Source organism: Citrus clementina, unplaced genomic scaffold (genome assembly GCF_000493195.1).
Source record: "Citrus clementina cultivar Clemenules unplaced genomic scaffold, Citrus_clementina_v1.0 scaffold_3, whole genome shotgun sequence".
NCBI classification, from domain to species: domain Eukaryota; kingdom Viridiplantae; phylum Streptophyta; class Magnoliopsida; order Sapindales; family Rutaceae; genus Citrus; species Citrus x clementina.
In genome coordinates this window covers 45,664,837-45,686,646 of record NW_006262339.1, presented here as the reverse complement: position 1 = coordinate 45,686,646, position 21,810 = coordinate 45,664,837, and the positions used below count along the sequence as shown (strand labels likewise).

The 21,810-nt window shown below is 35.2% G+C and overlaps 4 protein-coding genes across 6 annotated transcripts in view; 1 reads left to right on the top strand and 3 right to left on the bottom strand.

Moving 5' to 3' along the window:
- Positions 1–3,155: 3,155 nt before the first annotated feature.
- LOC18048842 (pentatricopeptide repeat-containing protein At2g21090) lies at positions 3,156–5,272 on the bottom strand. The gene has a single exon (XM_024188901.1). The coding sequence runs from the start codon at positions 5,155–5,157 to the stop codon at positions 3,340–3,342; it is 1,818 nt and encodes a 605-aa protein (XP_024044669.1). The 5' UTR covers positions 5,158–5,272; the 3' UTR covers positions 3,156–3,339.
- Positions 5,273–5,319: 47 nt separating this feature from the next.
- On the top strand, positions 5,320–9,583 carry LOC18048617 (WD repeat-containing protein 89 homolog). Of its 2 annotated transcripts, XM_006444240.2 has the most exons (8): positions 5,320–5,577; positions 5,734–5,941; positions 6,060–6,152; positions 6,269–6,343; positions 7,259–7,369; positions 8,029–8,120; positions 8,289–8,373; positions 9,040–9,583. In XM_006444240.2, exons 1-8 carry the CDS (start codon positions 5,438–5,440, stop codon positions 9,403–9,405), a joined length of 1,170 nt encoding a protein of 389 aa, XP_006444303.1. In that variant the 5' UTR covers positions 5,320–5,437; the 3' UTR covers positions 9,406–9,583. The 2 variants fall into 2 exon arrangements, with proteins under 2 accessions (XP_006444303.1, XP_006444302.1); XM_006444239.2 differs by having other exon boundaries at positions 5,320–5,941.
- Positions 9,584–9,876: 293 nt separating this feature from the next.
- LOC18048616 (probable U6 snRNA-associated Sm-like protein LSm4) lies at positions 9,877–12,662 on the bottom strand. 2 transcript variants are annotated; one of them, XM_006444237.2, is made up of 8 exons: positions 12,468–12,661; positions 12,324–12,384; positions 11,958–11,999; positions 11,713–11,811; positions 11,503–11,580; positions 10,976–11,015; positions 10,520–10,687; positions 9,877–10,294 (listed from the first exon to the last, which is right to left on the bottom strand). In XM_006444237.2, the coding sequence occupies exons 2-8, from the start codon at positions 12,324–12,326 to the stop codon at positions 10,272–10,274; spliced, it is 453 nt and encodes a 150-aa protein (XP_006444300.1). In that variant the 5' UTR covers positions 12,327–12,384; positions 12,468–12,661; the 3' UTR covers positions 9,877–10,271. The 2 variants fall into 2 exon arrangements, with proteins under 2 accessions (XP_006444300.1, XP_024045584.1); XM_024189816.1 differs by lacking the exon at positions 12,324–12,384 and having other exon boundaries at positions 12,385–12,662.
- A 1,940-nt stretch (positions 12,663–14,602) lies between these two features.
- Positions 14,603–21,810, bottom strand: part of LOC18048615 (DNA mismatch repair protein PMS1) — a 9,386-nt gene continuing 2,178 nt past the window's right edge. Inside the window, 9 exon segments of the mRNA XM_006444236.2 lie at positions 14,603–14,958; positions 15,319–15,500; positions 16,549–16,652; positions 17,514–17,579; positions 17,932–18,005; positions 18,181–18,249; positions 18,701–18,827; positions 18,910–19,184; positions 21,412–21,810. The exon segment at positions 21,412–21,810 is cut by the window's right edge and continues 77 nt beyond it. Of these exon segments, the coding sequence (XP_006444299.2) occupies positions 14,833–14,958; positions 15,319–15,500; positions 16,549–16,652; positions 17,514–17,579; positions 17,932–18,005; positions 18,181–18,249; positions 18,701–18,827; positions 18,910–19,184; positions 21,412–21,810 (1,422 nt within the window). The 3' untranslated portion in view covers positions 14,603–14,832.

Here is a 21,810-nt window from a genome sequence, read left to right as displayed (position 1 = left end):
GGACTGTGCGACTTCGTCTTGGGCTTCCTTTTGGAACTGAATAATAGTTAGGAGAGGAGTGGGATGGAATGGGAATGAAAGAGGAGAGAAAATAAGGGAAAAATATGGTTAATTTTCATCTTGTTTGTTTAGTTTAAGAGGGAATTATCTTTCTTTTTTTAATTTCTTTTCCTTTCTTTTTCTTTTTTCTCCTCAATTTCTCTTATTTTTCTCTCAGTTTTCTCTCTACTTGGCATTTTTCTTCTTTATATTAAATGCCATTAGAGTTTAGTCAGCAGACACAAGTCAAAAGTATTATAACAAGTCAAAAATGTTATGATGTACGTATGAAACGTCCAGATTTAATTATTATGCAAAAAAAATAAATTTCTTCCCAGTGTGAATGAGGTTTTTAGAGAAGAGAATCGAGGTTTTTCTTCTTTAGCTAAACTCGCGTTATTTCTATAAATTAATTTATGGTAAGTTATTATGTGTATTATGAATAGGATCAATCTCAGTCCCATCTTGTATATGCAAGTGTGATGAAAAAACGTCTCACTCCCATCCCTATATTTTTTTTGGGACAAAAATACGTCTCGATTCTGTCCCAAAAAAGATAAGATCCTGCGGGATCCCATCCCAATTAAAAAAATTCTCATTCTTAGTCGCTAATGAGACGGGATGGGACGAAATTTGCCAATCCTAGTCTCGTCCCGTATATGCAAGTGAGATGAAAAAATGCTCATTCTCGTCCTTAAATTTTTTATGGGATAAAAATATGTCCAAATCCCGTCCCAAATAAGATGGGATCCTGCAGGATCTCATTCCATCGGGAAAAATTGTCATCCCTAATTATGAATATGAAAAAAATTGTTTTATGTTGTTCAGATAAATTAGTAAATATTACACAATATTTGTAATATGGTCAACATTAGTTCGTATGATTAATAATCATGTTGTGTCAACCGTTCGAATAGTCGTGTTTTTATTTTCATTGGATCGCCTTTGTAATCTTGTTGTATCAACATGTTTACTAAGTTATGAAGTCATTTATGACCCATTTATCAATATATCGTGTCGTTATTGTGTCATATTTTCCCACTAACTTTGTCATTTTTCTCATTAATTGTGTTGTTTTCTTGTTGTGTTAATCTAGTAATTATGTTGTAATTGTGTTATGATGATTCTTTTATTGAGTGAGTATCTTCATTTGTATTCAAGATTTTGACAGATTATTAAACAGATAATATATATTCATTCGTATTCAAAGATTTTGACTAAATAAATCCTATTTGTGTTTTCTTAACTTTGACATAATATGAATATAAAGCAACAGCATGAATTGATACCTAAAATAATAGGAATATTGTTTTCTTATATGATTTTTTTTTTCCTTTAATATTTACCACCGATTAAACATATTATGGTCCCGTTTGGGATTGAGGTGCTGTATCTTTTAATGTACAGTTACTGTAGAAAAAAAATTATTATTATAAAATAAAAATTAATAAAATATAGTAAATATAAATTTTAAATAATAATTTTGACAAAATTATTAAAGATATAATAAATTTTTTATTATACAAGTGAAAAATTTTATTAACATATATTTCAAGGTACAGCAGTTAGTGTTTAGCAAACACTTAAATATTGGAACTTAAAAGGTACAACTGCCCAACTTCAATCCCAAATGCACCATGTATCCTATGAGGTCACTTTTCAAAATTTTGGATAATCTGACAACAATATCACGTAAAAAGGGTAATTTTTAAAAACCTCCTTAGAGGTTTGAGGCTGTTGCAAGTAGATGGCCAAGATTGTTTTATTTGTAAAAAGCTCCCTGTAGTCAGTTAAATTTTTTGTTGACTGGTAGTTGACTTTGAAAAGACTATATTATCCCTAGTGACAGTGTACTGAGATCCTTTGCAACTCTCTTCAGTCAACTAGCAAACATCCCATGAAGTTGAGATTAAAATAGCAAAAATGGACGGCGTTTTCTGAGTCGTGTATGTGTATACGATCCCTTTCAAAGAAAGCAAGGTCAAGGCAATTAAATGTAAGATTTATATGATCACTCTGTCCATTTGCCTCAGAAGCATGTATTCTTACACATGCATCACTACATATGAAGATTGTTCTCTAGTCAATTGGAAATACAAGCTGAGTACTGACAAGTTTTGTCACAGGTTCCAGATTTTGATAAGGTCACTTGTACGGTTGCTATGCCTATAGATAATGTTGGATGCATCCGGAGAAGGTTGGAGCAATCGCAACACAGATTTTTGAGTAATGCTAATCTCAACTCAGACCGAGTTTTAACGGCAGATCTCAAGAAGGTAAAGAGTTTTAGCTTTTTCCTTAAATCGAAGAAGTTTTTTTTTTTCCTTCTTTTGGCGTCTGCTTTAAGGGAACGACTATTTTTGAGTTCAACATCTAAGATTGGTTGTAAGAGATTTTATTTTTGTTTTCTTGGTGAATCTGCTTCATTGCGTTTCTGACATTTTACATCATCCTTTGTAGAAAAACTCTGTTGCGGCCTCTAACAAAAAGTTTGATACATGCTCTGAAGAGTCTGTTGATGATTCAGACTGCAATTCTATGATTCAAGCCGATGGCTCCACAACAACTTGCTCTTATGGTGTTTTATCCCAGATAAATTCTGATTTAATAGATTCTCCTGGAGTGTCTTCGGTGGTTGAAAAATATGCTCCAGCTCAGCAGTTTTCTCCATCAGAAAAATATGGTCATCATATGGAATTTTTGTTTTCGAATGAATCATCTGAGTCTTCTTGCTTACTGCTTGGGGAAGATGATTATCAGCAGGATGGTGTTTCATCTTCTTCGTGTGTTGATTCGTTGATCCATTTAAGTGGTAGGACTTCTCCTGTGAGAACTATCAAGCATAGAAATGAAACTGGTGTACTGTACTTTAGTGATCTTGACCTGGAAAATGATGTTTTAGAGGGTTGTACGGGTGGCAGCACACAATTTTTGCTATTTTAATCTCAACTTCTTGCTAGTTGATTGAAGAGAGTTGCAAAGGATCTCAGTGCACTGTCACTAGGGATAATATAGTCTTTTCTAAGTCAACTACCAGTCAACAGAAAATTTAACTGACGGCGGGGGCTTTTTTACAAATAAAACAATCTTGGCCATCTACTTGCAACAGCCTCAAACCTCAGGGGAGGTTTTTGAAAATTACCCCACGTAAAAATTTAGTTCAATAAAATCATAACAAAATGCAAACACCTCTTCTGCTAAAAATTTTGCTCCTTTACAAGTCATGGAAAATCGAGAGAATACGTAATTTCAGCTACTCTGGCTCAACAAAACCAAGCAAAGAGTAGAAACAACAAACTTCTACCTGTCTGCATCAAGTGATGGAGCATCTTCTCCCATCTGGCCAGCTAACTGTTCCAAAACTGAATATAATACATCTCTCATAGGATGCAAGCTATCTGATACAGAGAAAGCGTGTACTTTATTTTCAATTTCTATCCAACTGATTGCTTGTTCTTTCTTGAACTGTCTCTCATTTATTAGTTGTCTCACTTTCTCCACCAATCTTCCTTTCCCAAGAGCAGAATATATACTTGAAAGCAGCCCATGGGTTGCGGAGGACTGAGGATTCTGATCAATAAGTTGATCAACTACTTTCCTTCCCATATCTATATTTCCATGGATTCTACATACACCATGTAAGGCATTCCAAAGATAACTGTCATGCTCATAAGGCATCTTCTCGAGCTGATTCATCAACTGGTCAGAACATCCAGCTTGGGCCAAGAGTTCAATTAAGCACGCATGATGTTCTTGATTGGGAATGATGCCAAGATCATGTGTCATGGACTCAAAATACGTGAGCCCTTCCTGCACTAGACCTGAATGTGTACATGCATTAAGAATAACAGCCAAAGTGATCTTATCTGGCTTCACACTTGATCTAACCATGTCATGAAATAACCGTATTGCTTGTTCATCATAACCATGCTGTGTTAATGCAGAAATCATTGTGTTCCACAGCATTGAATTTTCCTTATTATCAGTAAGATCAAACACCTGCCTGCCATCATTTAGACACCCACATTTCGAATACATGTCAATGAGAGAACTCATCACTATTGTATTGGATCTAAAATTTGTTCTTATCAGAAAACCGTGTACTTGTTTCCCATGCTTAAGTGAAACTATACTAGCACAAGCACAAAGACAACTACTAAATGTATGTTGATTAGGTCTAATGCGAAGAATCATCATCCTTGTAAATAATTCAAGTGCCTTTTGGCCTAAACCATTTCTAGTGTACCCCGCAATCAAAGTTGTCCACGAAACTGGGTTCTTCTCGGGCATCTCATTGAATAACTTACTAGCTGATTCCATATCCCCCAATTTAGCATAACCTGAAACCATAGTTGTCCAAGTAAGAACATCCCTCGCATCGGTCTCATCAAACAGTCTCCTAGCATCACTCAACTCTCCGCACTTGGCATATGCATCAACAATTGAACTTGAAATCACCACATTTGATAGAAACCCAGTAACCAAAACCTGCCCATGAACCTGCCTAGTGAGCTTTAACTCCTCCAGTTTCACACAAATAGTCAAAATACCAGCAAAACTGAACTCATTGCAACTAATCGAAAACCTCCTCAGCACTTTATAAAACTTTAAACCCTCCTCAACAGCCCCGCTTTTTGCATACCCTATGATCATCGTATTCCATGAAACGACATCCCTCTCCGCCATATTATCAAACAAATTTCTAGCAGGCTTCATCATGCCTAAATTAGCATACCCAGAAAGCATATTATTATAACTGAATAAATTTTTAACAGGAATTTTATCGAATACCTTGCGCGCATCCACATCACTGCCGCATTTGAAGTACATACTGATCAAATGGTTTGATAAAAATGTTGTGGGTGTTTTGCGTTGCGTTAGCTTCAAATGGAGATGGACCCGTTTGCCTAATTTTAGAGATTTTGATTCAGCACACTGTTGTAAGATAAAAGCTAGTGTTTCTGCGGGCAAGCGAATGCCTCTTTGAGCTAATAAATCAAGTGAAGAGATGGCCTCAGAGAGCTGGCCTTTAGAGATGAGACTGAGAAAGGATTGAATGAGGCAGTTATTGGGCAGATTCTTCCTATTTATGCCACGTGGCGAGAAATTAGAGGGCATTGGCAGCTCCGGTGAGCATCGCCGCCAGGCAGTGAAGATCAGTGACTGTAATGTGTGTATAATTTAAACAGAAAGAGAATGAACAATAAAGACATGTGAAGTGAAAGCAGTTATTCATTTTAAATTTTTTTTTTTTTTTGGTTGGCTGACGTGGGAAAAAAAGTGAAAAAAAAAAAAAACCTGCCATTAGACTTCGCTATACAAAACGCGAATAAAACCCTAAAAACCTCACACACGAAAGGAAAGGCGGGAGCAACAACTGGAAGAAGAAGGCACAGAGATGGAGATGGAAGCGGAAGAATCTCAATCTCAACCTAAATCCCAGAGCTGTGATAATGTAAACTCAATCAAGAGATTTGGGCTCAAAAACTCAATTCAAACCAACTTCGGCGACGACTATGTTTTTGAAATCGTTCCTAAGTACTGCTTCTCACTTTCCTTGTCTTCTTGTCAAAGATCGATTCTTATACCAAAAAAACAAAAAACAAAAAACAAAAAACAAAAATTGATTTTTTTCACAAACTTTCATTTCTCAATTGCTTGGAATTTGATGTCTATTATTGATTCGTGGTCAAGGAATGACTGGTCATTAATGGCGGTGTCGCTGTCAACAAATGTAGTGAAACTGTACTCACCAGTGACCGGTCAGTACTCTGGAGAGTGCAAGGGTCATTCTTCAACTGTAAACCAAATATCTTTCTCAGGTCCATCAACCCCACACGTTCTGCATTCATGCTCTTCTGATGGCACCATCAGAGCTTGGGACACCAGATCATTCCATGAGGTTCTGTGTGCTCACATATATGCTATTTTAATATTCTACTTATTTTGTGCTTTTTCCTTTTTTATTTTGTCCCTTGTTTTTTAGTATTTTTCTTTTTAATCTATTACAAATCTTGCAGGTATGGAGTGTAACTGCTGGTTCTCAGGAGATCTTCTGTTTTTCTTTTGGAGGATCAACTGATTATCTTCTTGCTGCTGGATGTGGTTCACAGGTTTGAGCACATTGAAGTTTAACTAGAGAATTCCTGATGGGCTATCAAGTTTATATGATTTCACAATTCTTTCTTTTTATTCATTTATCTAAGTATATTTAAATAATTTGATCCAGATACAGTTCTGGGACTGGAGGAACAAGAAGCAAGTTGCTTGTTTGGAGGAGTCTCATGTTGAGGATGTCACCCAGGTTTCGTTATGATGCCCATCCAACATTTATTTATTTATTTTATTTTCATGTTTATCTATGTTTAACTTTGGCCAAATCATATACTTAAAATTATAAAAGTTATTCATGTGACAACACCTTGAAGTTTTAGTGGGTTGAGATGAGGCTGCAAATCACGTACAGATGTAATTAAATATTGGATTATAAGTTGAGGTATTCGCGAGTAATTTTATGATGAGGGAATTCCTTATTTTAATAAAGTAATGGGTAAGCTAAAAGGAGGGGGAAAAAAAACACACACACACTCTCCAACGCTATGTATTTTATTTGTGTACTGAAATCTATGTTTTTTCACAGTTTTAAAGTCGAGAACAAGCTAAAAGATAAAAAAAGAAACATAAATTTCAATACACTACATGACAAAATATATCACATTGTAGTCTGTATTTTTTTTTGTCTTTTAGCTTATCTTTGGTTTTAATATGGTAAAGAACCCCTAATTAAATAATCTATATATATATAATACTACATTTTAACTTTAAATGTTTACCATCAGATTTAGTGGATCCAAAATTAAGTCAACTTTTTAACTCAAAATTTTAAGCTAGGGGAAACCTACGCATATATATACATGTTCTTTCAAATGTACTTTATACTTAACTCTAGAAGATGAGTACAGCTTAGAAATGCAGTAGCTTTCTGTGTGCAAATGAAACAAAGCAATGGTCATGTTCTTTTATGGTGAACAAGTTGGTATCACATACCCAAGCTTTAAGCCAGTGAATACTGTTGGATTTTTTATTCAGTGATGTTCTTAAAGTTTTATGCTGTCTGTTTATGAATTGATATCACAGCAGAAATTTATTGCTTCCTTTGCGTATTCATTATAGAAGCGTTTTTTTCTCCTTATTTTAATAATGTCATGATTTATTACAGGTTCACTTTGTGCCTAACAATCAAAATAAGGTTGTTTCTGCTTCTGTGGATGGATTGATTTGTACATTTGATACTGGTGGAGATATCAATGATGATGATCTTCTGGAATCTGTAAGTGAAGTGTATTAAGAGAATGAAGAATTCATAATTAAATATTCTATGTGGTTGCATTTGCGGAGTGTAATTGGTATTTTTTTCTTTTCTGGGGTGGGGTGGGGGGTGTTAATTAAAGAAGGAAGCAATCCAATTCTTTATCATAGTACATCAAACTAACTAGCCATTATTTGGTGCAAAGAGAAATCGTCATGTCATTGAAGGTAGCTACTTTCCACTAATTCATTTTATGAGCTTCTGAGGCATTTTGTTCTCTTGGAAATATTTGGAATCATTTCTTGATTAGATAGGTAAAATTATAGGCGCATGTTGGAGCAATTAGTATTTACCTGTGGCTGTCAAAGAGACCCAAGATGGAAATTTCTCTGAAGTGACTTTGAATTATTGGCTGCATATCAGGGTTGAACTTCTGGTTCTCTCAGAGTGGTTTTCTGCTGTTGTGTATATCTACCCAATTTGCTTCAACATGTGTGCTAATTGCCTTTTTGAATGTGCTCAGGCACTTCTCACATTAATTGCTTTTTCCGTATGTTAGTGGTGTTTCTCTTCCTTCTGCATTCTGCTTGCAGAGGAGTGAAAATGTTATGTCTACTGTATCTTGTTTAACAAGGCCTACTACGTAGAAGTTTTGTTAGACTTAATTGTTTTAATCGTAGGTGATCAATGTGGGAACGTCCGTTGGGAAAGTGGGCTTCTTTGGAGAAACAAATAAACATCTCTGGTGTTTGACACACATCGAAACCTTGAGGTATCATTCTTCTCCAGTAACTGCTTTAAGTTTTTTTCACTCTGTTACCTTCATGTATGACCAACTTTGACCCTAAAGTGTGTGAACATCGCTAATATTCCACCTACACATATCTTATACTTGAATTGCTAATACTTCTTATATACTTGAATTTGCTATTACTTGTAGTATCTGGGATTGGAAGGACGGGCAGAATGTAGCTAGCTTTGAGAATGCTCGTTCATTAGCCTCCGACAGTTGGACACTGGATGATGTAAGTCTTGTCCACTCAAGAGATTCTACTCATCTTGCTAGATCAGTGAAAGAAAAGAATTGTTCATGCACAGAAACTTTTTGTTTTTCCTCAGTTACCATGCACCTAATCCAATCCTGTCCCCAATTAATCCCCTTACCAACGTTGGTGCAAGGGTGATTTGAACCTTATCTTCTTGCTTCTTACTACTATAGGAGGTTAAACCAACTGTGATGTCTTTATGGAAGATGCACAGAAATTTGTTTTTCTTATATTGTTATCACTCAGGTGCATCGTGCTTTATTCAATAAATATAATGAATGAGCAAATAGCCTTTGCAAGATTTGGCTTTGGAGAAAAAGACAGTTTGCACACTTGATCTAAGTTTGCATTCCTGTTAACTTGTCACTATCTCATACAGGAAATCTGAAAGAAGCAAGGTTCAAATTAAATTTGATCTTGAAGAAAAGTCCAAGTCACAGGGCCACATATCTGTGACTGTAACAGAACTGTAGATATAGAAATGGTCTGCGGAATAAAAGACCCTGAATTTGTGTCTAAGCTGGAAACTATGTGGATGCGGAAATGTTGCTTGCATTTATCGTCTTTTGGTATAAGAAAGTAACAATATTTTGCAGTTTGCACTGCAATATCAATTTCTCTTTACCAATTACCTAATTTTGGCAGGTTGATTATTTTGTTGATTGCCACTATCCAGGCGAGGGTGAGAATTTGTGGGTTATTGGAGGCACTGGTGCTGGTACAGTGGGCTATTTCCCTGTAAATTATGGAGGAGCGGCAACAATAGGACCTCCAGAAGCAGTTCTTGTAGGTGGCCACACAGCCGTTGTTCGTAGTGTGTTGCCTATGCCAAGCGTGCAGGGAAGGCCTGCCCAAAGCCATGGAATTTTTGGCTGGACAGGTGGTGAGGATGGCCGCCTGTGCTGTTGGTTGTCTGATGATTCTTCCGAGATAAATCGCTCGTGGATCTCTAACGCAATGGTTATGAGATCACCGAAGACACACAAGAAGAATAGGCATAATCCTTACTGACGACCCAAAATTTATGGAAAGATTGTCCAATTTTGATTCCTTTTCTTGGTTTAAAAGAAAAAATTACCTGCACCGTGTGTTGTATGAATCCTTTGTACCAGTGTATCTTTAGACTCTTTGTTTTGCAAAAAAGTGGAGAAAAACAAGAAGGAATGAAAACCGTACTTTAAACCAACAACTTCACAAAACAAACGGTCAATTTTGAATCTAAAAGTGGTCGAAAATACAAATACGCATAAAAGTGACCTCTACTTGTAACTTGTTATTTATTTATTACTTGTACTTTTATTTCTTTCTGAAAAGGTAGAGGGGAATGTAAAGCCTAAAATATTTTCTAATCCTCTACCTCCTCCCACTACAGGTAATTACACTCCCTATCAGTAAAGTCAGGTTTAAAGACAATTGAACTCTGTAATTGCTGTTGCATCTGGCATTTTGCAAGGTGATTGAAGGTGCATTGAAGATGGAGAGAAGTCACAACCTGCCAACTGCTTTAATATTATTGGCAAACAGGGAACGTTTTCACCAAAAAACTGAATAACCAAAGATATGGCAGAATTCTCTAAAATTAACTGGATGAACACGTCTTGACAGTTTCAAACGACAATGAAAAACCAATGATTGAAAAAGGCATGAAAAACAAAACTACAAGCTTAATTTAGCTCTGTGATACGACCCTACATACATTTGGTAATGAAAATCAACAAATTCAACTTCGGTGATCTCACATAGAAGAAAAAGACATGAAAAACAAAACTACAAGCTTAAATTAACATATGCGAATTGAAACCAGAAAATTCACATAGAAGATGGGCACAAAATGCCTTAGAAAATAACAAGCTTGCCCTCTGGTCTTCAGTAACAGACTATCCTCGACCTCGCCCTCCACCTGACATTAAATTAGAAAATGTAAGCTGGCAATAACTGTAGATGTGCTGCAAGCTAGAGTGTCTACAAAATGGAAACAAAAATATAATTTGTTGAAACACAGTACTCTAGCATTCTTGGTAATTGTGAACACATAAAGACGAGGAACTGTGCTTAAATTTATAAGTTGTGCATCAAAATCATACTATAAACTCCTCACTCTTTCAACATTTTAGTGAAGTGTTACCTCTGCTACCACCAGGCTTTCCACCAGACCCACCCCTGCCTCGGCCTCCACCCACTCCCTTAGCACTACCATCATCCAGACCACGCCCAACGCCTTTTGCTTGCCTTCCACCAGCACCATCCTCTCTACCTCTTCCTCTGCCACGACCAACCCCAGGTGGCTTACGATCTGAATAAGGCCAAAGTTTCCAAATTTACTTGGTTGTAGAGCTCAAAGAGATTATGCGAAGTGCAAATAAATTACTTAGGTGCACATAATAAATAAGACAAAAAGGGAAACTGAGTACTTGAATAGCAACAAGTAATAGAATTCAACTTAATTCTTACAAGTTCCTGGATGCACAATACTTGGAAGTAAATTTCCCTACTAGATAACCAGTAAACATAACCCCCTCCCCTCCCCTGCTTAAACAAAACAAAAAACAGAAAGAAGAGAAAAAGTGAGAGTAAAGCGTACCTGAACGACTCTTGGTTTCTTCCTGAACTTTGTCAATCACCTGAACTCAGAAGCAACAGTACATAATTAATTAAATATACCAAAACCAAAGCAATCAATAAGAATATGAAAGTCCAAAATATTTGAATTCAGTTCCCTGCCAAAAAAATTCATGAAAATTCTGTGAAACAACAGTACTAGTTCCAGAGATCTGAGAACTAAGAGAACTATTAACAAACATAATTATTCAGATATCATTTAACTGTGTTTTATGCTGATCTTGAGACAATTACATCATGTTTTATTTCATATTTTGGTCAAATATTGGAAGGTATTTTTGGGCAGATGGAACACATTCCAACAGGAAAATAAAGATAATGTATCAACCCATCATCTAGATAGAACAATTATTTCATTGCTGGGTGATTTTTTAGTACATGAACTTAAACTTGCTTCAGAGAAAAGAAGCCTCTGTTGAATGAACAAAAAGAAAAGGAGCACCCACCAAAGCAAAGATAAACAACAAAATGAATGGATATACCATATACCTCATCAGGAACTCGAAGATACTTAATTGTGTTCCCCCGGATATAGCATTCAGGCATTCTCCAAAATCTATCTCCATCCTACATAAAATTCCAATTAGACCTACTCGTGAACTTGTAAGCCAACAATATTTAGATAATCAAACAAAACACACTCTAAAATATAGAAGTATAGTTAGAAAATAAAAAGAGCTAAATAAAAGCATACAGTACCTTAGATGTACAGATGACTTCACGAAGATGGATGTTCATCCAAGTATCACAATTGACCAAGTGTCCATTGTAAGTCTCCCCATTTTTCAGTTCTACTAACTATTAACAACAAAAAATCACCAAAAATTATGATTGTAACCCCCCCCCCCCCCCAACAAAAATAAATAAATAAATAAATAAAAGTGATAATTTCATTGGAAAGAATATAGACCAAAGCAGAAAAAAAAACAGGATGAATCCCTTACCATAGGATGGCCTTGTGCAGTTTTAAGTAGAGAAAGGGGAAGCTGCAAAGAGGGATAGAAACAAAAGTCGATTAGATAATTAACAGGGATAGTCGTCAGAAATTCATGAATAGAATATAAACCAGAAACAACCTCAATGCCTCAATGGTTGCCTGAAAAAATATAACTTTGCTTTTGAGACTTTTATTGCATTGATAATATTTAGGTTTTGCAAAGCCCATACAACACAAAAAGAGAAGCCAAAACACCCCCACCCGCAAAAAAAAAAAAATATACAATACAATGAATTTGTAATATATAGTTTTCGTTTTCTATTTTCTGGGCAACCAAACAGCGGGGCAAGAATAGTTGAAGTAAATAACTTACCATGATTTCTAGGGCACGAGAAAACTAAACCCCGCAGAAATTTAAAAAAAAAAAAAGAAACCTGCAAGGAAAGTCAAAAGTCAGAACGATTACGAAACGGCTTCAACAAAGCTTCCGAATCTCGCATAAAAGTAAGTGTATTACAATTTCAGCTACTCCAGTTCAAAACCCTAGCAACTATACTTCAATCACTCGAGGAGAGAAGAAGAACTGAAGGCGGCTTCGCAAATTCGATCTCTCCCTTTCGCTTAAAACGGATCGAGCGGGTTTTTGTTGAGCACGGTAGTCACCGCGTCACTATGCCACCGCTACCGTCAAAACATACTAATCTATAATTATTTACGTACCCCGCACTTTTTACATAATGTTAATTGGTAACATATCCTTTTTAGTTACGATAATATGCAACGTCCAAGTTAAAAACTTAAAATATGTAAAGTTAGTTTTCATTTTACTTTGGAAAAAAAAAAGAAAAAAAAAAGAGGAAGAATAATTCCACGGTGAGGATAGTTTAACCCAGCAATTTTGTACACCTCTTTTACTTAAAATTTTTATTATTAAATTTACAAAAATTATCCATTGACCACTTATTTTTTTCAAATTTTTTCAAAAATACATAATTCTTTTTTTTTTTCTGAATTCTACTTAAAATTACATTTTTTGCACCTGTCCACTTCCGTCTAGAGAATGTTAAGAAAACTAACTAAATCTTGTACAAATGACTGTTTTGCCCCCCAACTGAAAAATTACAATTCTTTACCAGTTCTTCATGCATGGTGGCTCACCCAATGTGTGAACAAATAATAGATATTCTCGTTGTTTGCTCTACTCTGGACTATTTTTCTGTTTTCTCTAATCAAAGTTGCAAAACGACGTTGTTTTGGGGGCTGCACCGGTGAAATGACCAATTTGCCCCTATGGCGTCGTCTCCAAACGAAAGTGCACAGGTGCAAAGAAATGTAACTTCAGGTGGAATTCAGCCAAAAAAAAAAAAGAATGATCTATTTTTAAAAAAGCCTAAAAAAATAAGTGGTCGGTGAATAATTACCCTTAAATTGCCATGTTTTATTTCTTTCACGTACTTCACCTTTCCTTCCCTCCCCAGTGTAATCAAAGTGCAAATGGATTTAATGTGTATTTTCAAAAAATTTCAACTTCACTACTGCTTTGACCTATCAAAACATAAGAGAAAAATAATTCGCATGGAAAAGTGCAAATAAAAAAAATCTTGTGCCGCCCATTAAATCTACGAGAATTTTCACCATTGCATCTTTAAAATAAAAGTTAACAGTTCTTGAAGTGATTTTTTTTTTAAATACTGGTATTTTACAATCAAAACTCTACTAATATTTACAATTAGAAAGCAATTAGAGCACGAACAACGACCCTCACTTAATACTGAAAAAAAATCTATTCTATCCCCAAGGCAAGAGGAGCCAAATAAACTCCTATCAGAAGTAAAGTTGAGTCCCAGTAATTACTTTTTATTGGGTGCATGAGTTGCCAGTGAAATATTTAGAATTATTATAATAGACAAAAATATGAAACGATAATTTATGCTAAAAGAAAAAAAAACGATGGCAGAGATAGAAGAAAAATTTAAACTGTCGGAGACTTAAAATGATTATACAATAGAAAGACGAAATAAATAAAATAGTTCTAATAATAAACATAAACATTAAAGAAAAAAAATTGCTGGATTCAATTTCATCCTTCTAAAAAAAAAAAAAAACTCCTTTACTTACTCTTTAATTAAAAAAAAAAATTGTCCTTTGGTTGGACGTCCAAACTGTTGTCTTTGTAATTCCTTTAAAGAGACCTCATAATAAGTTCTAGTTTACTTGATTACTGACCCTAGATGCCTTAATTGTCATTTACTCATTTTGTTAACCAATTACATATCTCATATGTACAAACCAATGGAGTAAATTCATGACCAGATGGGAGTTTGAGGCAGCATTTCCCTGTTCAATGAAATGCGCTCCAGCATGTTCCTATTCTCATCAATTCCGAATCATAAGCAACAGCTCTCCCAATATTCTAATTCTCCCAAACAAATAAAAATAAATGTGCTATTGACAGAGGTAGCTGCCCCTTAGAAACATAACAATACACACTGCATTCATAAATCACAAGGGTTCCAAAAAAATGCAAATACCAACCGAGCCTCGAAAAAAGGTGAGAGAGGCTCCAATCGTGGACCTTGGCCTCCTCCAGCAAATAAGCTTAACCGCCACAAGTACTGTGGCTGTTTACAACAATGTCTCCAGTCCAAAGTATCAGCAAAAGTTCACTATGACTTTTCAATATTCATTAAGCGAACCCATAAAGGAACATCTTATGTACATGTAGTGGATGTAACTGGACAGATACATTGCTATAAAGAGTTGGTACCTAGTAAGGATTCCTTAAAATATGCACTGGAAAAGGAAAAGGTTTACTGATAAATAAGTTAAGTCCGCAACTCTGCATCAGCTCCTAAAGAAATAACTGAAAGGTCCTTCTAAATCTAACAGCCTGCACCATTTTCGTCAATATTTTTTCGAATGGTTGTCAAGTCAACCAAATGACGCATGGTTGGTCGGCCGTGCGGGCAATTCCATGGAGAATTCAGGTCTGCCAGATGCTCTAGTATCTGAAAAATACAAGTGGGGAAATAAAAATTACATAACCTTTTTTACCCTTCAATTATTTGTTCTCACAAATGATAACTCACTCAGAAATGTGTAGATCGAGATGACTTTAGATTCCAGAAAGAAAAACAGGTAATAGATTAGAATATGTAGTGTGAGTGAGGTTTGAACCTCAAACCTCTGTTACCACCCCATGAGATTTAACTCGCTGAACACCCACAAATTCAAAAGATAGTTCAAATATTTAACAAAAACCCAAAGAGAAAACATATAACTATTCATGAAATATAATCATATTCCATCAAGTACTAGAAGCCATCTAAGTTGGTTTCTCATAGTTTATATCATAGAATAGAAGTTACCTTCTGCATCTCATTTCTTCCAAGCGCATCACCAATCATAATAGATGATCGGCACGCACGTGATGCCAACATAGCACGAACTCTTGATGGGCAAACAGAATCTGCAGTGTCCATTTTGTAACTACTGATAATTGAGCATTCCCCTTGATTATCAGCAAGAGTAGAAATCAGGTCCTTAACATCTGTTAAAGAAATGCAAGTAATTAAAATCTTGGCCACACCGTGTAACAAATATGAATTCATTTTCAGTAAAAGAGAAATAGCTTAAGTTTTACGTCTGCAAGACTGCATATCACACAAATGTGCATATTCATTGATGCCCAAGAGATCCTCCTGAAGCAACTGCTTTCAAGTATCAACTGACCAAAGTACTTAATGAAATTCATCAAGCAACACTACACATGCAGAATGAATTAAGCACCAGGCCTGCACATGGAGAAGTGAAAATCCAGCTTGAAGGTTTATGGATAAGTGAGTCTATGATACTGGCACTAAACGTCTTTAGCCTAGATTCAAGTGCAGAGATTTATGGTTGTGTATGCATCAGAATTTATGTAAGCTTTCTTTGCATTTTGTCAGCTTTCTACACCATTTCTAACTGAAGTAGGAAGAAGGTTCTGCACTTTTCATGTTCTCTTTGACAAGTAAATCCTACACAACTTTTATGTCCACTGTACTCTTGGACCAGAAGCAATGGCTTGGTAACACCCAGTGAACTGCTGAGGAACAGCTTAAACTTGGTTTATTTGAAAGTTATAAGCCAACTTCAACTAGGCTACTTGAACAAACTGGGGTTGAGGTGTTGAGCAGCTCCTAGCATGGATCAGTTTACAATCACATATCAGTTGAAAATTTTCAAGGAATTGATCTATATGTAGGAGCGGTCTCCTCAAGCTTTAGAGGGGTGCCAAACATAGCCATGGAATCAGTTAACCTAAGAAACATCAATAATAAGTACCTGCCACTAATTACTTTATCTATCCACCTTCTCCAAGCCACTCAAGGAGATCAAAAACCAAAAAATGATGTTCTGTTAAATCATAAATCCATTTTGTTTTCATGCAAATACAGAAAAGCTCTGAAATAATCACTCATTTTGTTGGTCAGTTGCTCCTAAAAGTACTCTCATGTTGAGCTTCACGAGAGTTGATTTATCTATATATACCACAAACAAAGACAAACCAAAAACCTGCTAAAATACTGGAAAAAGAAAATGATAACAAAGACTACCTTCAACTCCAAAAGTTATCTTTTTACTGAAGGGAACGGCTTTCAATCTAAAGCGTAGCCCTGCCAGAGCATGTGGATCCTCTTCCAAAGAAAATCCATTTTTCCTGGCAATTAAATATTCAGAATGCATGTGAAAATCATTAAACTGAAAGAAATTTTCATTTTGGGAGGGAAAAAAAGCCAAAAAAAAAAAGAAGAGTCAAATTTATGAAAATCACAAAAAAGATGAATAATACCTAAATAGCATAAATTCTGCTGCTACTTGACATTGAAACTTCCACCAAGTTATAATCAAAAAGTGCAAAATAAATATGACATGCTAGAAACATGAAAAAATCAGAATAGTGGACTTGTTTCAAAAACTTATCCTGTTAGTATAGCAATCGCATCTATAAGGTGGTGTGATCAAAGCAGCATCAACAGAACGACAACTCCAAGTACAATAGCAGGGATTTAAAATTACTCCGTAACTAATAGCAAGGGCAAACAAAAAAAAAATTCTTCCAAAACAGGATCCAGGCCGAAGAATACTGAAGTCTCCCAACTAAGGCCTTATTTGGTATTAAGGTGTTGTAAGCCACAGCTGCTGTGGGGAAAAAAGTTGTAGCTATAAAATAAAAATTGATCTTGTGTGGTAAATATGACCATCAAATACTAATTTTGACCAAAAATAAATAAAAATATAAGTTTTTCATTATATAAGTGTGGGATAAAATCAACTTAGCTTCCAAACCATAGCAGCAAGTGTTTACCAAAAATTTTAGCGCTGTAGCTTGCCCAACCACAATACCAAACAGGGCCTAATACAAACATACAAATTAGCCTAATCAAGACAGATATAGCTAAGTTCAGGAAAAATGTTTCAGTTTTAAAGATTTCAGAAGAAATTTACCAGTATCATAAAAAGGTTTCGGAGAAAACAATAAACTGAATAGAAGGAAAGAAGCCTAAAATTAAGTGAGCACCTGATTATGTCCATGTGCATTGAAGCAACAACTTCTTCTTCGGGAGTTAAATCCAACTTCAATGGCCTGCAAAGAAAATGCGAGACAGGGTTTCAAATTGAGATCACAAAGAATGATTCCATAATCAGAGTATAATAACAAAAGCATGTGGAAAATAAAAAATCGCTGCCTAAAGAAACCATTCCAGCACTACTAGTGCCAACAAGTAGAACCAGTTAAGCATATTCTCTAAATAAACAATGCTGAAGTGAAGTGGGTTTGTGTGAGAGAGTAAAGTCAGGGCTAAGAATGATAACAGTTCTTGATCCACATTTGGTAAACACATAGTAGAAGAGGCTATGCACATAATTAGACATTCCATGAAATGCAAAGTTCTTCATTTTCAAAATACACAATTAGATAAGATGTAATTGCTCACCGAAGCAAAGGTTGCTGGTTCAAGACGGTTGATTGAGACAGACGCTCGAAATTGTATTTCTCATCAGCAGCATGCTGAAAGCGAATGAAAAAATAAATGTATCAAGAATTCTACACAAAGGAGAAGCAAGTAATTGCAAGAGAAACTTGTGAGCACAAAAGCAATCTTATGAACTTATTATTTGACAATAATACTACAAAACACAAAAATATTGGAAAAGAGTAGTTCAGAAGCTCATTGAGAGTTTACCTGATCCACAATGAATAAGTCTTGGTCTAACTTCCCAATGATAAATCCAAGATTGAACTGCCCAATCACCTACAAAATGGAAACTGCTTCTAATGACCAATAAATCGCTAAAAGCTTAATCCCTGAAGGAATGCGTACAGAAAAATCAAGAAGGCTAGGATGGGTACAGAAAACCATTAGGACCATCAGCGGAGACCGATCATTTTTATTTGAAACTTCATTTGTAGATGCTTCTACGGAAAACCATTTTGCTTTTTGATGTACTAAAACCCAACCCAACACACTAGACCCGCTTATTTCTGCCCCAACGACAAGGTGGATATCCTTAAGAAGGATAGATTCCCAATATAGATTTTCTCTCCAGGCAACAGGCTTTTCAACATCAAAAAGCAAAATGCTCCCCCCCCCCACACAAAAAAAAGAAAAAGAGAGAGAGACCAAGTCATGCAAACATGGGACAAACGAAGTCAAGCTTCAAACTTGTGCAGATACAGGTGCAGATATACGATCAATAAATCACCTTCATTCTGCCAAAGTCCTCTTTTCTAAAGAGCCTTTCCAACTCGGTAGTTGCTGCAGCTAAAGCCCTTGCTTTACGCTCCTCATTTTCTGGTTGAGAAAGCTCCAGTGTCGCAGCAGCAAAGCACCTACACAAGAAACTAAGTTAATTAGAATAAGAGCAGAATCAAGTTCTAGTGCCAGCTAAAAGAAACCTGCAACATTGTTGACCTTCTCATCTTTACACTTCCAGATGTATGACAACTAGATTGCATTATGGACAGCCTCTGCTGCCTCCTTTTCCTCAAATCTTGAATGCTAAATTGCAAGGTGGAACAAATATCTAGAGAAGAAGAAGGCACTGGAGCATCTAATATTGAACCAGAAAATTGCAAATGAGAAGCTGCAACTGAAAGGTCTTCTGAATTTTTTTTGAGATCATTGCTAGATGAAACAATTGATGGCACATTCAAAAGAGGTGTGGCTTTTTCTTGAGTGACTAATTCCTGTAGATAAATAATTAGACAAAGAAATGTAAACATTTTAGGTACAATTCAGAGTGACAAATCAATGATAAGCACATAAAGGTTTACCTTCAAGTCAACTTGCAAGGTTTTTTAATATCTATCCGAAGAGAGTGTGTGTGTTTTACAAAAAAACAAAAGATTATATATAAAATTATAAATTTATTAAGGTCTTGTTTGAGATTGAGGTACTGTAATTTTAAACTACAGCTACTGTGGAAAAAAAGTTGTAACAATAAAACAAAAATTAATAATATGTAATAAATATAAATTTTAAATAATAATTTTAAAAAAATTATTAAAGATATAATAGATTTTTTATTATACAAGTGAAAAATAATATCAACATATTTTCCAAACTACAGCAGCTAATGTTTACCAAACACTTTAGTGCTGTAGTTTTTAAACTACAACTGCCGAACCCCAATCTCAAACGCACCCTAAATGCTCAATCAGTCAATTGTAAGTTCTAGTGCTAGTGATGTGTATGGACCCAACTTTTTATTATCTAAATTCATGAAATGCAAGAGAAAATTGTACAATATCCTTGTGATGATATTAATTGCATAAGACCAGCACGGACCAAAGTCCCCAGGGAAATGAAACTCTCCTTGTAGTCACTATAAAATATCATTTAGGCCCCTAAAAAAATGTTAATTAAGCCCCTACTGCTTTAATTTTTTTCTTTCAATTAAATAAGAGAGTTTTTCAGAGATAAAACCCTAGAAAATAATATACCAATAATTTTAAAATTAATCTTAAAAAAAAGGTCAAGTAACCAATACTCTTTAATTTGTTTTCCTTTTTGCTCCCTTTTTAGTGTTAAACCTTTCTAAATAAAAGCTACGATATCAATCTTCCACTGTAAAATATGGATCTAGCTATGGTGCAACAGGTACACCACGCCCCTCTTTTTGTCCTTTTGTAAAGCCACCATTGGATCTGACACAAAAGTAGTTTCAAGGGCAAGGATGCATTTAAATGTTTTTTAATAATGCAGTCCTTGTTTGCTGAAAATTTAGAAAAGCCAAAGTTCAAAAACTTTTGCTCCAACTATTCCGTCCCAAATTCTCGTAGCAGGAATCACTACTTATCATCATTATGTTACAATACCCACTCTCACAAGTTATAATCAAGAGACCAAACATGTCAGAAGCATCAACGAAGACAATAGAAACTAAGATGATTTTTGAACTTTTGCTAAAACTCTCACCTTTGATCATTTGCTAAAATTCTTTTTACCTTAAAAGAAAAAAAAACCATTGACATAATAGAGAGGAGTTTTACAATTGGTGGTTATAATAATAAATCAATTATTGAAAAGCCCTAGAGTTAGATTGTTCAAGGAGAAAATGAAGAGATGCATGGAGGAGAAGAGGGGAAGAAGACACATAATAAAAGATTAAAAAAAAAATCAATTTACTAGCACCTAAATTTATTGTAGATGATAAATAAAGTGTGGATACAAAAACATATCTACGTGATTTTCTTTTATACAAAAAGTTCAATTCATTGTTGTTTATGTGATATAAAGCAAATGAATCTTAAGAGAACAAAGAAGTAGCTTCAATGAAGATATCAGGTTGCATCTTATTGATTGTAATTGGTTGATTACAGTTTTAATTGAAAATGAAAAAAAAAGGGAAGAATGCAAAGGTGAGGAGTTGAAGAAAGAGGAAAAATAAATCACTTTAACAAATGGTAATTACAGAAGAGATTAAGGGGTGCAGTCAAAAACAAAAAAAAAAAAAACCAAAAAGAGGGGTATGGTGCACCCGTTGTGCTGTAGCTGGATCCGTAAAATATATTCTTAATTTTAAACGAAATTACTTTTATCTGTCTGTACATGTGAATTCAATAATCTCATATTTTATATATTATTGGTGTTATTAAAGGCAGCCCCCTCTAAATGAAATGTCTGGGTCTGTTGCTAAGCATATCATTAACGTAAAAAACAAGACAACAAAGATGAAAAACATGCTCTTTTAGTTGCTACTTGGATGAGATAATTTTAGCCTTAACTATTATTCGTGAAAGAAAAGTTGATGATGCAAGATGCCTTCAAAATTTATGGTAACAGTTATATTGGCTGGTGCCAGGGGCATGTACAAAGCTCATCTTCATATAAACTGCCAACCTTAAATACATAATAATGCAGGAATGCGTATCAAAATACAGAACAAACAGAGATAACCAAGCATTGACATACCTCTCTAGGTTTTTCATTAGTATTGCCTTCAGAAGAAAGTATGTTTTCAATTTCCTTGGAGACCTTGTCTGCTTTATTACACTTGAATGGCTCAATCTTGTTCAGCTTGGCGATATCATCAACCAGGTGACGCCTAACTGGGGATCTTGTGTCCACAGCGTCCATATCAGAATTACTTTTCTTCATTTGACAATGAAGGCTTTGATTTCTTAGGAGAGGCATTTCTGTCAGCGGTCTAGCAATAGATTCATACTTTCGCTTACTTACAGTTACAAATTTGTTAAGTGATGACTGAATACATCTTGAGCGACTATCGGACTCACCATCTTCAGTAATGTTTTTTGCCATCACCCTTGAAGGGGATGGACAATTTTCCTCTGTTGGAACATTGTGGGGACC

Excerpts from the sequence above, each read along its gene's own strand:
- LOC18048842 (XM_024188901.1), bottom strand. The coding sequence starts at position 5,157 with ATGCCCTCTAATTTCTCGCCACGTGGCATAAATAGGAAGAATCTGCCC.
- LOC18048617 (XM_006444239.2), top strand. The coding sequence starts at position 5,438 with ATGGAGATGGAAGCGGAAGAATCTCAATCTCAACCTAAATCCCAGAGC. Across the intron at positions 5,942-6,059 it reads ACACCAGATCATTCCATGAG|GTATGGAGTGTAACTGCTGG; the intron begins GTTCTGTGTGCT and ends CAAATCTTGCAG. Across the intron at positions 6,153-6,268 it reads CTGCTGGATGTGGTTCACAG|ATACAGTTCTGGGACTGGAG; the intron begins GTTTGAGCACAT and ends AATTTGATCCAG.
- LOC18048616 (XM_006444237.2), bottom strand. Across the intron at positions 11,016-11,502 it reads ATCTTCGAGTTCCTGATGAG|GTGATTGACAAAGTTCAGGA; the intron begins GTATATGGTATA and ends TTCTGAGTTCAG. Across the intron at positions 10,688-10,975 it reads AGAAACCAAGAGTCGTTCAG|ATCGTAAGCCACCTGGGGTT; the intron begins GTACGCTTTACT and ends GGCCTTATTCAG.